The sequence below is a fragment of the Sceloporus undulatus genome, chromosome 2 (assembly GCF_019175285.1).
Source record: "Sceloporus undulatus isolate JIND9_A2432 ecotype Alabama chromosome 2, SceUnd_v1.1, whole genome shotgun sequence".
NCBI lineage: Eukaryota > Metazoa > Chordata > Lepidosauria > Squamata > Phrynosomatidae > Sceloporus > Sceloporus undulatus.
Genome location: NC_056523.1, coordinates 4218784 through 4234823, shown reverse-complemented (window position 1 = coordinate 4234823; position 16040 = coordinate 4218784). Strand labels below are relative to the sequence as shown.

The window sequence follows — 16040 nt, the reverse complement described above, 5'->3', positions numbered from 1 at the left end:
TTCCAGACCCTTCACCATTTAGTCACCCTCCTTTTCTCCTTGTCTAGCCCACATTTTACAAGCTTGTTTGCAAGAATGTCATGGGAAACCTTGTCAAAGGCCTTACTGAAATCAAGATATACTATATCCACAGCATTCCCTTCATCTACCAAGCTGGTAATTTTATCAAAGAGAGAGATCAGATTTGTCTGGCATGACTTCATTCTCTGAAACCCATGTTGACTTTCTGTGATTATGGCATTGCTTTCTAGATGTTCACAAACTCTCTGTTTAATGATCTGCTCCAGAATCTTTCCTAGTATAGATGTCAGACTAACTGGATGATGATGATTGTTGGGGTCCTCTTTTTTTCCCCTTTTTTGAAGGTGGGGACAACATTTGCCCTCCGCCAGTCTGCTGGGACTTCTCCTGTTTTCCAGGAGTTCTCAAAGATTATTGCCACTGGCTCCAATCAGTCTTAATGGGATAGCCCTCTTAAATAGAGAGTAGATGCAAGGTCAGGCAAATTTCTTTGAACTACCCTGTTGCTAGGCAGTATCCCTGCTTTGAAAACCCTATGAAATTCATGATGCTGTCATAAGTCAACAGGTGATGTGAAGGCACGCACACACACACACACCAGAATACAACATCAGAAGTACTGAAAAACAGACACAAATGTTTTCTTTGGCTCTGTGCATCCACTTGGGATTTTATCACATGGGATAAATTTCTCTTAATTTCTTATGAAAAGAAAGTGGGGCACATTCACATGAATTTGCTAGTTCAGCGAATTTACATGAATTCGAATTGTGTTCCAACAGACTTCCCATTGCCCAAAAATAGCTTGTCATTGCCCGAAATTACGTGTGGTAGTCTATCATGCAATAATGTTAAACCTCATGACTGCGTTCAGATTGCCATTGGATTATACTTTCAATTTCCCTTGTCTGATAAACTTCTTGGAGAGCTGTGAAGGCATGCCAGATGGTTTCAAAGATGGTTACTCATCATATCATTATCAAAATTGTGGTGATTTAGCTATTCCTCCTCTTCTCAAATCTCTAGAGATTGTTTCAGAAGGTCACCTCTGAGACTAATAACATAAACCTTGCAATCAAAAGCAACATGGTGTAACTTCTTGTTTCTGAAGCTACCAGGGACATAAATAACTCTTGTGCCAGTGAGATCTTGTGCCAACACATAGATAGGAAAAACAGAGAGGACAATGTCTTTGTGGACTGGAAGCCATGGCTGGATTCCATCTGTGAGTAAAGTCACTACAGCCTTGGTCTTGTAAAACAGCTCTGATTTATCTTCATTTATTTCCCTTGGAAGTACCCATGTCATGGAGAAAAGTCTCAAAGGAGGCAAAGGTAGAAGGAGCATCCAGCTTCTAGTGCTGCTCTTCCTCCTCCATGAAGACTGTGGGAGGCCAATGGCCAAATGTTCATTAGGTTTAATAGGCAGTGAAGTAATAGTGGAGGCATTTAATTATTACAGATCAGGAGACTACCTCATTAGTGGAATCATATCTGCCAAAAATGCTCTATTTGCACCTCATCATTTTAACAAACCTCCCTCGAATGGGCTTCTCCCGTACGTAATCTCATTCTTTATGGATTTGTCATTCCCAATGATTCTGATTTTATATATTCCAACTGTCCCTGGCTGAGAGATAAGTGCTGCCAGGGGTCCATGTGATGTTATGGACATTTGCTAGAAATCTACAGTCGCCTCTCTGTTTTCATGATGATCCATTCTGTCCCCCCCCCAGTGAAAATGGAAATCTGCTAATATTCAAGCCTCATTGGCTTAATGGTGGTGTGCCCCTGTTGACCCCCATGGGCACGCACCTTATTTTATGTCCCTCCATTTGCCCCTCACACATAATCAAGGGATGCAGACTTGAAGTCTGCACAGAGGGACAACTATAGTTGTTAATTAGAGAAATTAAGGTAAGGTGTGTATGTATATGTATGCAATGTATAGTAACAGTAATGAAGTAAGTGGTCTTTTGGGAGGGGGCAAGAGCATGGAATGCTGGGAGCATCTGGCAATTGGCTGAGTGGCTGAATGGAATTCTAAAAGGCTGGTGGGTTTGGCAGTCAGGAATATGGGAGAGAGACATGAAGAGAGTTAGTCAGGGTTAGAGATTAGTTAAACTCAAGTTAGGACTGAGAGTAAGAGAAGACAGTGAGAGTGAGAGGTGTGAGTTAGTTTATTAGGGTGAGTCAGGATTTAGATGTAGGCTGGAATTCTGTATCAGCTGCTTAGTTAAAAGTGTTTAACTAAGCAACCTCTCTTGTAGCAATTGTAAATACGAAACAGTTACAGATGAGTTAATCAAGGTAGATGTTTTGTATCCATGATCAATGCTTAGCCACAATTGTGACATGGTTACTACAATTGTTAACACACACACACACACAGAGAGAGAGAGAGAGAGAGAGAGAGAGAGAGAGACTTTTCAGTTGAATGGGGAGAAGGAAGTCTATTCTGCCAGCAATCAGAGCACAAGTGAATGATATTTCCATCAGGTTTGTGGGAGGATGGCATGGCCAGGAGAGGTTAACTAAGTAGACAAAACAGCATTCCAGACATAATATTTACCTTTATGTTCAACTTCTGTTAAATAAATATTTTTATGTTATATATTTTTGCCGCTGTGAATGCTACTTAAGGGTTATTGGAATGTTTGACAACACATGTTGTCTGTGATGGCAGCAATTATTCAAGGTTGATGGTCTCCAGTAGTGGGACTAGATTAATAAAATCTCACACCATGAACCATGAGGGCATCTAAAAGGTCCCCACATTCAATGCCATAGCAGTGGGACAAGAGGAGGTCCTCATATCTGGTGGCAGTGATGGGTCAGTTAACAACCCTCACAGGCTGCAGTACCTTTAATAATTTTGTGGAGAAGGAAATTTCAGGACCTGAGCAGAGCAGTTGAGGATGGAGGATCTTGGAGATGTTTCATCCACAGGGTTTCCATGTGTCTAGGGCAGCTAACAACAACAAATTGCTTGTCACACTGTCAGTGAACAAGCAGCTCCTAATGAAATGTCCTGTGTTATTCCTCATATATATTGGTTTCCAGCCATCATTTTATCATTTGTTTTAGCCTTGTTGTAAGCTATTTTATGTTAGCCTTGTTGGAAACCGTTGTAAGCTGTCTTGTTATAAGCTCCTTCCCATATTAAGAGAAAGGCAGGCTATAAATACATTAAAATCAATTAATAATACATTATTTTATTTGTGGCAAATGTAGAGGCTGAACACAAGAAACATAACACAGGAGCAACCACAACAAGTAGAACACACTCCCTTGGAGGGTGGTGGAGTTTCCTTCTTTGGAGGTCTTTAAACAGAGGCTGGATGGCCATCTCTCGGGGGTGCTTTGATTGAGAGTTCCTGCATGACAGAATCGGGTTGGACTGGATGGCCCTTGGGGTCTCTTCCAACTCTATGATTCTAAAATTCTAAGTCCTCCCTGTGCTTTTTAGTAGCAAATCCCACCAAGGCTACCCCACCCTCAGTCACATCATGAACCTCCTAAACATTTGGTAGAAATGATCTATGTTCTTTTTCCCCCCAGTACTGCTGTATGTTTTCAAGTGTCACATTGCTATTCATTCACCTTGCACCAAGATCCCACCTTACCATGATTGTCATCTAGAATTTGCTACACTGAATAAGAGATGCTCACTTGGTCCTCTTATCCATATCTTCCATTACAGAATAAGAGACAAGAAGTCCCATCAGCACATCCTGCCCTTCCTGTTTGCCATTTGGAGGGTCAACCAGAACTCCAGGCTTTTACCAAACATCACCTTGGGTTACAACATCTATGAGAATTATTTCAATGCCAGAATGACATCTGATATCTTATTAGACCTGCTTTCTACTGGGCAGTCAAATGTTCCAAACTACCAATGTGGAAAACAGGATAATCTCTTGACTGTACTTGAAGGAGCTGACTCTCAGAACACTATCCAAATTTCAACCATGTTGAACATCTACAAAGTACCACAGGTAAAAATGGGTGGGAGGGGGAGATAAGTTATTTATTTCTTTGTTGCAGTTATATTATACTGGTAGTCCAGTGAGCTCAAGGTAATGTCCCCGGTACTCTATCCTCCTCCTCATTGTATTCTCACAACAATCCACCAAGCTTTTAAAGACAGAGCCACATTAGTCATCAACAAGAAAAGGAAAAATAGATGTGTGTCAATTGACATATTGATGCGTGTAGATTTCTTTAATTATATGTACAGTTGTGAGATCTTATATAATAATATATATAGTGTGCCATAATATGTTTATCACTGTTCATACCTCTCCTAATGGATTGAAATTTCTTCTGTTGTCTTCCTTTGATTTTGTTGTTGTTGTGGTTGTTCAAGAACTGCTATTTCTAAATCCCATATTCTACTGTATGTTCAGGTAGATTGAAATGATGTCACACTAACACACCACCACCCATGACCTCCTCCTCTAGATGCTATCCTATTGGATGGCCATCCTGCTTTGATCAGCCACACAGTCACACATGCAAGCCTCCAGTCATGCCCCCCTCATGCCTCCTTCAACCCCCTTCACCCCATGCCTTCTCTTGGACTGTCTGGTTTGTGTATGTTGTCATTACCTCCATTAGAGATGTCACACTTTCACTTGTGGGCATTGCCACCCCCACTGCTTAGGTTCAGCAGCTCCACCCTTTCTTAATGTGCTCCTGTAATGGGGCTCTTATATGCACAATCAAGGGAAAGAGTGCTCCTTTAGACCCACTCTGGTGTCAGGGCATTTTTATGTACCAGTGAAGGTGCACACTTTCTGGGAAAGAGTAGAAAATTCGGTTTGACTTTTAGCCCCAGAGTGTGGCTTCAGTGCCGTTTCTGACTGGGTTTGAGACATGCATTATCTAAATGTCAGGCCTCGAAACCAGCCAGTAGTAAACTTATTTTACTCATCTGTTTGGGGCCTTAGGCGGGATACACACCACCATTTAGTACGTATAGGATACGTACTAGGGTTAGGAAGGGGCGGTGCTTCCGCACCCCCCTAACCCTAGTACGTATCCTATACGTACAAGATGGCGGCGCCCCTTCTACATGGGCGCCGCCATCTTTACGTACTGGACGCACAGCGTCCAGACGTGTCGCGGCGCCTATGACATCGCGAGTCCGCGCCAGGCGCCTCGCGACATCATAGATGCGCCGCAGAAAGAAGCTCCAAAATGGAGCTTCTTTTTTGCTCCGCACGGGAGTCGCGCGGTTTGGCTGCTGCGGCTCCCGCACGGAGCAAATGGCGGCGGCGGGGGAGCGCCGCAAAGCGGCGGTTTGTACCCCGCCTTAGTTAACTAAGGTCCAAAGCAAACTGCAGAAATAATCCAGTTTGAGACCTCTTTAAATGCCCTGGCTCAATACTAGGGAATGCTGGGAACTGTAGTTTTGTGGGACATTTAGCCTTCTCTGTCAGAGAGCTCTGGGGCCACAATAAACTAGTTCTCAGGATTCCCTGGCATTGAGCAAGACAGTTAAAGCAGTCTCAAATTATATTATGCTGCAGTGTGTTTTAGACCTTAGTAGCTGACATAGATTCTGGCCATAACAATTTAAATAACAAATAAACAGAACACAAATAAATGGGTACAACATAGTTCTGCAAGATCCTGTCCCCTTGAACCATCTTCAAATGCCTGCAAAAATAAAATAAAATATAAAAAGTCTTAATCTGCCTGTGATGGAAAAAAGCAGTCAGGCTCATATGGGGAGATATAGGGGCTGAACAGACCAGCGTTTAACACCGGCCTCAGGGCAGAGTGGGGGCATGGCATCCGCACACCACATGCCCTGATGCTGCCCTGACACCAGCATCACACTGTGCACCCAACCACATAGTGGTGGATGTCACAATGCTTCTTTGGTGCAATGTTTAAACACCCTACGCCAAAGGAGCACCAAAAAGCTGCTGCTGCACTAAAGGAAGCAGCATTTTGCCATTCTTTTTAGCCCTGGCAAACTGCCAAATTGGGGCTTTGGTGTGTAGTTGCTGTGGCCCTGGTCGGGCAAGGAAAGGTGTGGGACACCACTTCAAAGGGGCGGTTTCTTTAGCCCCATAGTCTTTCAGGTGGTCAAGAACTAAATACCTGGACTACATTCTGAAACAATTCTACCATCTTTTTTTCCCTTGGCTAGGTCAGTTATAATTTTGCTTCTCTTGCTCTTGACAAAAAAGCTCAGTTCCCTTTGGTCTACCAGATGATCCCAAGAACAACATCCATCTATCTGGGCATTGCAAAACTTCTCCTGCATTTTGAATGGACATGGATTGGACTTATTGCTTTAAACAATGAGAATGGAGAGAAATTTGTAAGAACTATAACACCAGTGCTGAACAGGAATGGTATTTGCATTGCATTTACAGAAAAAATCCAGATACTTTCCCCAATTTTGATTTGGCCCAAGAGGGTTACACCCATGAGGCTATTCCTTAAACAGAAACAGCTTTCTGTTGTTGTTTTTTCTGGGGACTCTGAATCCATGTTTGTCCTAGCATTGCTCCTGAAACATGCTGCAAAGTGGAAGCACCAAACAGCAGGGAAAATTTGGGTCACAACTGCTTTACAGGATGTTGACCAGGAAGTATTCTACAAGATATCTGAACTTCCACAGGCCCATGCGAGCTTTGCCTTCTTAAAAGAGGCCAAAGATGGAATAAGAGATACACATTTTCAACCAGAATTTATGAAGAAAGCCTTTCTATGTTTTCATCCAAAGCATGGGCTGTCTGTGAAGAAATGGATGATATGCACAGAGAATGAGAAGACCTTCTCTCGGGATGTGGTTGGAGGAAATGATTTCCCGGACACCTACAGTTTTTACAACCTCATTCATGCTGTGGCACAGGCTTTAAATGCCGCCCACTCATCCAGATCCAAATGGATTACAATGATGGCTAGAAACATCTTGGACTTCCAAAAGGTTCAGCCCTGGCAGGTATTCTCTTGGAAAGGGGGCAGGGAGAGGGAGACTGAATATTTCATCAGGGCTAAGAAGTTATTCAAATAGTGCAAATAATCCTGATAGAATGTGGGTTGAATCTGTGTTATTCACATGAATTTCAAATGCATCCTATTAAATTTGAGGTGGGCGCTGCACCAAAGCCTGCAAAAACCAAATCAGTCTCGGGCATGTTGTTGAGTATTCCTGAAAGAATCACATTGTTGGCTGTGTGAATAACTGATATTGACAGATGGAATAAAACTCTGCATGTCTTGAACATGTTCCAAATATATCTGCATCATCTTTATTCTTAGGGTTGGCATATTCTGCCCATCCTCTGTGTTGAGCACCAACATTGCACAACCAAATGAACAACTTGGTGCACAACCAGATGATGGTGGTGGTAGTGGTGGTGAAAAATTTCTATCTTACCATTTTGCCAAATTAGGATTTGGAGCAGGTTACAAGGATTAAAAAAATGTTAAAAATCTACAAAATACAAACATTAAAACAAATGAAAACAATATTGGAAAATCAGAAAAATGTGAAATGGAATTTTCAGTGAAATCAACAAGTGGACACACAATTCAATGTGCATTTTTAGATACAGCAGTATGAAAATGAACATCTCTGCTTCCATTACTGTGAACTGAATGCAGACATGGTGTGTTGGATAAAAATACTCAACCACTTAGGCAGGAGAGCTTACACATGCATAAGACATCATCAGGATTCCTGAGTTGTCTGGCTTAATGCAGATTTGAGCCAAGGTCTGACCAGGTCTAAACCACCGCTCTTACCAATGCACCCAAAAGTCTCTCTGAAGAAAATCAATTTTGCAAGGGTGCATATGTGGATAGTTCCCTGCCCTCCTCAGATGGCCTCTGAGTAATTCTTCATAGAGATATGGGAAGGGGTCTCATCATCTTTAGTTGATATAATCCTTAAGACCAATCTAAATATACTTTAAAAAAAATCATTATCATTATAAGCCTGGAAGAAAATAATCATCTAAAGACCAAAACACATGGGCAAAATGAAGCAGCTTCAGGCTGCATTGGAGGCATGGCATTTATATGACACATGCTCCAAACATGTCCTGAAGTCATGCGGACACCACACCATCAAAGAAGAACTGGGCCAAGAAGGGTCAGATTCTCCCTTCCAGTGGCCCAGTTCAGGAGTGCAGGAGCAACCCAGATTGTGACCAGGCACTTATGGTTGCCACAGTCCTGGCACAAACAGTACCGCACAAGGCCACTCCATCTGGGCCTTTATGAGATGAGAGTGTCAGAAAGATATCCAACCCGGTTACTTTTATGTTTCTAAATTATTCTCTCTTCTCTGTCACTCTAGCTTTACCCTTTCCTAAGAAAGACCCTGCTTTACAACAGTTCCATGGATGGGGTGTACCTGGATAAGAACGGGAACCTGGTGACAGCTAACTTTGACATTGTGCATTTGCTGACATTACCCAATCAGTCCCTTGCACTTAGGAAAATTGGACGTGTACAGAGACAAACTTCTCAAGAAATAATGTTCACAATAGACCAGGAGGCCACTGTATGGTCCACATGGCCTAACCAGGTAAGCAGGATACCTTTGTTTTTCTTTTATTCTCTTGTCTCACTCTGTACCTGTCACAACCATCAGGATACCAAGTTCAGAAATCCAATCTTCATTAGTTAAAACTAAAAAAAAAAAAACCTTTATTAAAAACTACACATTCAGACCAGAGCCTTTCATTGTCTGAACTGCATAGCAAGCACTAGCAATGCCTAATTAAAATGTGCACAGTTCACTGAGGGCTCAGTACTCATTCATTATGTTTTATATACACATTTAGTCCCTCTCTTTCCCATACCACCCATTTCTAGTTGTTGCAGCTAGATTTTCCCGCAGAAATGGCCTTGAACAATCTTGACTCAAGTTTGCCTCCCTTTCATTATTCTCTCAGCACCCATGTTGCCATACATCAGAAACAACTTGATGGCACACAACAACAACATTAACAACAACTGGCACTGATGTCTCAGCAATGTTTTTTCTACAGCATGTGACCCATTATGCCAATTTCCTAACCTAGTATGGCAGACAAGGTGCAGATGGAATTCCTGGCAGTACCATAGACATAAATGAGAGCTAGTATGGTGTAGGTGTCTGTGTACTGAACTAAGAGTTTTGGAGACCAGTGTTTGGATTCCTGCTCAGCTATGGAAATACACAGCATGATCTTGGTCAGGTCACACTGTCTGCCACAGAGAAAAGCAATGGCAAACATCTTCTGAATACATTTTGTCATAAAAAGTCTAGGAGAGTCTTGCCATATGTCACTTTTAGGGACCTGGTATGGTGTTGTGGTTTGAACACCAAGAGACCAAGGTTCAAACCACACTCACCCTTAGAAATCTACTGGATTAACTTGTTCAAGTCACAGCCTCTCAGCCTCAAAAGAAGTCAATGGCAAACTCTCTTTGAACAAATCTTGCCATGAAAACGCAATGACAGGTTCATTCACTTCATCCAGCAAGCTTGTAATTCTATTTAAACAACAACAACAACAAACCTAGTTTCCCCAGATTGGGCCCTGCTTTCCTTATGGGAGAAGACCAAGACAAAGAAGGTGTTGAGCAGTTCTGATTTTTCTTTCCCCTATTAGTATTTAAACATCTTCTCCACACCACAGACCTACCGCTTCCTTGTTCTTTCTTTTGCTATGGATACAACAGCAACAAGAACAAAACCAAAACCCAAAAACTCTTTTCATTGTTTTTAACCTCTCTAGGAAGCCTGAACTCATTCTGTGTTTTAGCTTTTGCCCTACACATGCCAGCCATTTGTCTTTCAAACATGATGTTTCCCTTTTTCCATTTCTTGTACACATCCCTTTTAAATCTTAGGTCAGTGGAAAATTCTTTAGAACCCACCCTGGTTTCTTTATACACCTCCCATTTCTCCTCACTGGAAGTGTTTGAAATTGTGTCTTCAGCATCTCACTTTGAAGAAACTCTAATCCATCATGAACTAGCTTCTTGTTTAGTATCCAACCATAGGATCACATCCTATAGCTTGCTACGTTTGCTGAAATCAGCTTTCTTAAAGTCTAGAATGGGACTAAGCTTGGCTTCCCCTTTCCACTGTATAGCAAACTCCAAGAGGATATGGTCACTCTTGTGGAAGGACCCCACTACTTCCACCCATTAACCAGGTCATCCCTGTTGGTTAGGATCAGATCTAAAATAGCTGACCACCTTGTTGCCTCTTCCACCTTCTGGACAATGTAATTGTCTGCAAGACAAGTGAGGAATTTGTTGGATCTTATATTCTTGGTAGAGCTTGACTCCCCCATAATATGAAGACACATGAAATTTTTCCTTACTAAAATATCTCTCCTTTCTCAATGTGTAGTCATCTGTTCCAGGAAGGCATCTTCAGTCTCACTTGAGGGTCTATTGTAGACCTCCACAATGACATCCCTGTTGTTTCTCTCCAGCTTAATTTTTGCCCGATGCTCTCAACCTGGCTTCCAACATTTAAGTCATGGATCTCCTCACAGATGTAAACATGCTTGATATACAATGCTACTCCTCCCCCCTTTTCTGTCTGGTCTATTTCTCTGAAATAGTTTCTACCCCTCTACATTCCAGTCATGACACTCATCCCAACAGATTTTAGTGATACCTATTATATCATATATGCTTTACTGTGTTGAGTTCGAGTTCATCGGATTTCCCATGTTCTGTGTATTAGTGTAGAGATATCTAAGACCATATGTTCTCTTCCCTATCTACTTATTTAAGTTTTTTCCTTTGCCACTGTTCGGTTCATGTACTATTTGTCTTGTTCTGTATATAATAATCAGGATATTAGTACCAGCACTTGATGAACTCTTCTGTCAAGAATACGGTCTCTCTCCCTCACATAAGTAAGTTTGGAGCCCTCCAGGTTTGTGAGACTCTTAGCAAAAATAATACAACCATAGAGCTGGAAGAAACAACAAGAGTCATGCAGTCCAGCCTCCTGCTATGTAGAGATACATAATAAAACAATCCCAATAGATGGCCATCCAGCCTCTGTTTAAAAACCTCCAAAGAGAGAGACTCCCATGCTCCAAAGCAGCATATTCCACTGTCAAACAGCTCTTACCATCCAGAAGTTCTTCTTAATGATTAGGTGGAATCTCTTTTCCTGTAGTTTGAATCCATTATTCCATGCCCTAGTTTCTGGAGCGGCAGAAACAAGCTTCTGCCATCCTCAGTATGTCATCCTTTCAAATATTTAAACATGGCTATCATGTTACCCCTTAATCCTTCTTTTCTCAAGGTTAAACATACCCAGCTTCCTTAGCTACTCCTCATAGGGCATAGTTTCCAGACCTTTCACCATTTTGGTCATCCTCTTCTGGACATCCTCCAGTTTGTCAATATCCATCTTGAATTGTGGTGCCCAGAACAACACAATATTCCAGGTGAGGTCTGACCCAAGCAGAATAGAGTGGTACTTTTACTTCCCTCAGTCGAGGTACTATATTCCTATTGAGGCAGTCTAGAATTGCATTGGCTTTATAAGCTACTGCATCACACTATAGGTTCATGTTCAGCTTGTGGTCTACTAAGAGTCCCTTTCATATGTACTGTTGTCAAGCCAGTGTCAGTCATCCTCTATCTCTCTGTTGTATTTATTTATTTTTCTGCCTAACCTTGCATTTTTTTCCCTGTTGAAATTCACTTATTTAGCTTTGGCCCAATTCTCTAAGGTAATTTTGAATTCTGATACATCGAACTCCAGTAGCTGCCACAGTAATGTTAAGTGGCTTTCATGTCACTAAAAAAGATAAACCTACCCTGGATTTTGTTCCAATATATAAACAAGCTACCAAAACTTATCACCAAAATGTGTTCAGCACCACAGAAAGCTGCTTTGAATTTAGATCCAAAAAGTGGAGCCACTGACATGGAAGCCACTGGCCTGTGTTCCTTTTTTGTGTGAACAGGTTCCACCCCATTCAAGATGTTCTAAAAGTTGTCACTATGGATATGTCAAGCTGATTCAGGAGGGGAAGCCCTTCTGTTGCTACAGCTGTATGGAGTGTTCACCAGGGACAGTTTCTACTCAGGAAGGTAGGTAATCATAGAGGGAAGAGCAGCTCTTGAGAAACAGGGCAAAGATTCACACACACACACACACACACACACACGGAATAGATGGATGTTTCCTTATGTGAGTATATGCTCTTATATTTGTCTGCCCAAGGAATGAGGTCTGCTTGGGGCAGCTCTTCTGTATTCCAGCAGTGAGATCAAAACACTGTGCCAGGACATAGAAGGGGGCCTTCTCAGCCATGGTACGCTGACTGTGAAGGCCCTTGCAAGCCCAATTGGTGCCAGCACTAATTTCATTTAGGTGCCAAGTAAAAACTTGGCTGTTTGTCTAGGACTTTGGATAGAATCATAGAATTACAGAGTTGGAAGATCATATCAGCTCTTAACTTTCTCTTCTCCAATGGACACAATATTCCAGGTGGGACCTCACCAGAGCAGAATAGAGTGGCACTATTACTTCTCTTGATCTAGACACTATACTTTTATTGATGCAGCCTAAAATTGCATTGGCCTTTTTAGCTGCCACATTGCATTGTTGAATCATGTTCAACTTCTGGTCTACTTGGACTCCTAGATCCCTTTCACGTTGGACCTCATTGATTTCTCCCAGCACTAATGTACATATTTTTAAATTTCTCAAATCTTTTAAAACTCTTTTAACTCATTATTAATATTTTTTATATATTTCAATTATCTTCATTGTTTTAAACTGACCTAACTCTGTTTGTTTTAATTTGACCTGTAAGGTGCCCTGAGACCTTTCTGACATAGGGCAGTGTAGAAATATTTTTAATTAATAAATAAATATGCCAAATGAGGCCACATAGGATTTATGTATAATCATCACAAATACCATACATAAAGAAACTGTGTGTTGCGCAGTTAAATTTAGGACTTTGTGGGATATTTGGGAGAGAGGGTGCACATTTATTAACAATTTTATTAGTTTTATTAATATATATAATTTAAAGTTTATTTATTAATTTATTAAATTTATCCTGTTTTTCTTCATTAATTTTACTTCAAGGGATACCCTAAATATTGGAAATTTAAAATTAATTACTGCAAGAACAATCAAACAAAGCATCCACAAAACTTCACCTACATAAAAACAGTTCAAGAAATAGTGCTTATCCCTGTAAAGAAGTTGTCCCATCCCCATCTGAAAATAGGAAGAAAATACATTGGGCAAATCTTCTCCTGTTCAGAAAAGCGTTACCAGACATTGCGTGATTGTCACTTGCTATCTGATATTCTTTTTGTTGCCTGTTTTATTGAACCATTTCCTGTATTGCTATGTGTTTTATTTGTATTATCCTATCATTTCTTAGATTGTACGCCATAGGCAGGTTTACTCTTTTATGTTTGTTGTTTTTATGTACAGCGCTGTGCAAATCTACAGCGCTATATAAAATAATAATAATAATAATAATAATAATAATAATAATAATAATAATAATAATAATAATTCCCAGGGACAGTATTATACAAGAGCTGTGCTACCTCTGAACAGGCCCTTATTCTACTTCTAGTTGTAGTGCACCAAAATTGGAGTTTCAGATGCCAAACGTAAGATGTAGACAGGCTCAGAACACATTACATTAACTTGGCCTTAGGCTGTTGGTTGTCCTGGAAGCCAATAATAAAAAAGTGTACATATGCTGGTGCTGTTGAGATCCTTTCTTCTGCCCCCCACACCATCTTTCTGAAGCAGGAGAGAGATCTTTTCTGGTGTCTAAAATGCAAGAAGTTCTCTAAAGGTGTCAGTATGGTTTGCACCCATGGTAAGGCTACATCCTCACGGTTCCCTTAAGGCAGGGGTAGGCAACCTGCGGCCTGCGGACCGGATGCGGACCGGCGAGGCCTTGGGACCGGCCCCAGCCCGGTCCTGCCGCCGATTGCCGCCGGGGCCTTTGGGGGGCAATTGTCTATAGAAGCCTCAGAAACATGCATTTATATTAACATTTTTTAAAAAATCAGCAAATTTTTTTGCATGTCCTCCATTTTTTTTAAAAAAGTGTCTTCCATTTGAAAATTTTGTCCTACATTTGTCCTGGTTTATTTATATATTTAATTTTTTAAAAAAATATATTTAATTATTTATTTTTTGGCTTCGGCCCCCCAGTTGCCTGAGGGACAGCAACCCGGCCCCTGGCTCAAAAAGATTGCCTACCCCTGCCTTAAGGCCCTCCCTGGGGTTTTTTGGCTCCTCCTAGCAGATATTGTTGAAACCATTGGGGAAGGAGTAGGAAAAGAGCCTATTGGTACCATATCCATTGGTCTGGTATGATTTGGGTAAGGGAAGAAAAACAATTACAGATGCAATTCTGAATTTATTCTCCTTCTTGGTAGATGGAGACTTTTGCACCAGATGTCCAGAAGATCAGCACCCTAACAAGGACCGGGATCAATGTGTCCCCAAAGTTATAATCTTCCTGTCATATGAAGAACCTTTGGGAATCATCTTGGCTTCGTCTTCCGTCTTCTTTTTCTTAATTTCTGTTGTTGTGTTAGGAATCTTCATTAAATTCCTAGAAACTCCCCTTGTCAAAGCCAACAATAGGGACCTCTCATACACACTCATCATCTCCCTCCTGCTTTCCTTCTTATCCTCCTTCCTCTTCATTGGCCAGCCAAGGAAAACCATTTGCCTTCTCCAACAAACTGCCTTCACTCTTATCTTTTCTGTTGCCATCTCCTCTGTGCTTGCAAAAACAATCACCGTAGTGATGGCCTTTGTGGCCACGAAGCCAGGAGGAAAAAGGAGGAGTTGTTTGGGGAAAGGTCTAGCAAAGACTGTTGTCATTTCTTGTTCCAGTGTTCAGATTCTCATCTGTGTATTCTGGCTGTGGCTCTTTCCACCATTCCCAGATTCTGACATGCACTCCCAGCCTGGACAGATTTTGCAGCAATGCAATGAAGGGTCTGCAGCCATGTTCTACACTGCCCTTGGCTACATGGGATTCTTGGCTGCCATCTGTTTTGTGGTGGCTTTCCTGGCCAGAAAGCTGCCTGGGGCCTTCAATGAAGCCAAGCTAATCACCTTCAGCATGCTGGTCTTCTGCAGTGTCTGGGTGACCTTTCTTCCCACCTACCTGAGCACCAAAGGGAAGTACATGGTAGCCGTGCAGATCTTCTCTATCTTGACATCAAGTGCTGGGCTACTTGGCTGCATTTTCATCCCCAAATGCTACATTATTATACTCAGACCTGATCTGAATACAAAGGTGCATCTCATGGTAAAAAACAAAGGAGGCATTCCTGGTTCTAAGAACTAGGAAAGAGCAAGGATGTCATTTTATGGAATAGCTCCTGTTGGTTCCTCAAAAAACCTGGAACTTTTTCCCCTGTTGCTGGACTTGTAAATATGCAACAAGTACTGGAAAAGAGTATATGATACAATATGCAACATTTTAAACATTAAAATATTGGAATCTTATCTGTTAGGCATGTTTGAAGGAAAACTAGTGAAAGATTTTGGTAAAATATTGTTTTATTTGGTTACAACAGCAAGACTTGCATATGCACAAAAATGGAAGTCAAAATATATGCCAAATGGTTACTGAAATTATATGGCAGCATAGAAATGGGCAAATTGATACAGTTAACCAAATATAATTCATTAAAAAATTTCAATAAATAATGGGTCATAGTATTAAGAATTGTGAAAGAAAAATGGGGTTAAATTGCAACCACTAAGCTTTTGAACTGGTCCAAACCCTTGATTAATTAAAGGGATTTTAAAGCTATTTGTTAGATATTAAGGATAATCGTAAGCTGTATGAATTGAAATCATGACTATATTTTAAGTACCTAAGGATGAGGTATAGAAGAGGTGAAAGGTGAGAAGAGAGGAGAAGGAAGAATGTTTTAATATAGAAGATGTGTTTATAATGAGAATAGGAGAGATGGTAAAGAATGGGAGAAAGGAAGATGTGAGAATGGGAA

The 16040-nt window shown here is 41.1% G+C and overlaps 1 protein-coding gene across 1 annotated transcript; it reads left to right on the top strand.

Moving 5' to 3' along the window:
* Positions 1–1979: 1979 nt before the first annotated feature.
* LOC121923136 (vomeronasal type-2 receptor 26-like) lies at positions 1980–15678 on the top strand. Its single transcript, XM_042453278.1, has 6 exons — positions 1980–1984; positions 3724–4018; positions 6766–6984; positions 8347–8577; positions 11984–12110; positions 14445–15678. The coding sequence occupies exons 1-6, from the start codon at positions 1980–1982 to the stop codon at positions 15368–15370; spliced, it is 1803 nt and encodes a 600-aa protein (XP_042309212.1). The 3' UTR covers positions 15371–15678.
* Positions 15679–16040: the final 362 nt, after the last annotated feature.

Excerpts from the sequence above, each read along its gene's own strand:
- LOC121923136 (XM_042453278.1), top strand. Across the intron at positions 4,019-6,765 it reads ACATCTACAAAGTACCACAG|CATGGGCTGTCTGTGAAGAA; the intron begins GTAAAAATGGGT and ends TTTCATCCAAAG. Across the intron at positions 8,578-11,983 it reads GGTCCACATGGCCTAACCAG|GTTCCACCCCATTCAAGATG; the intron begins GTAAGCAGGATA and ends TTGTGTGAACAG.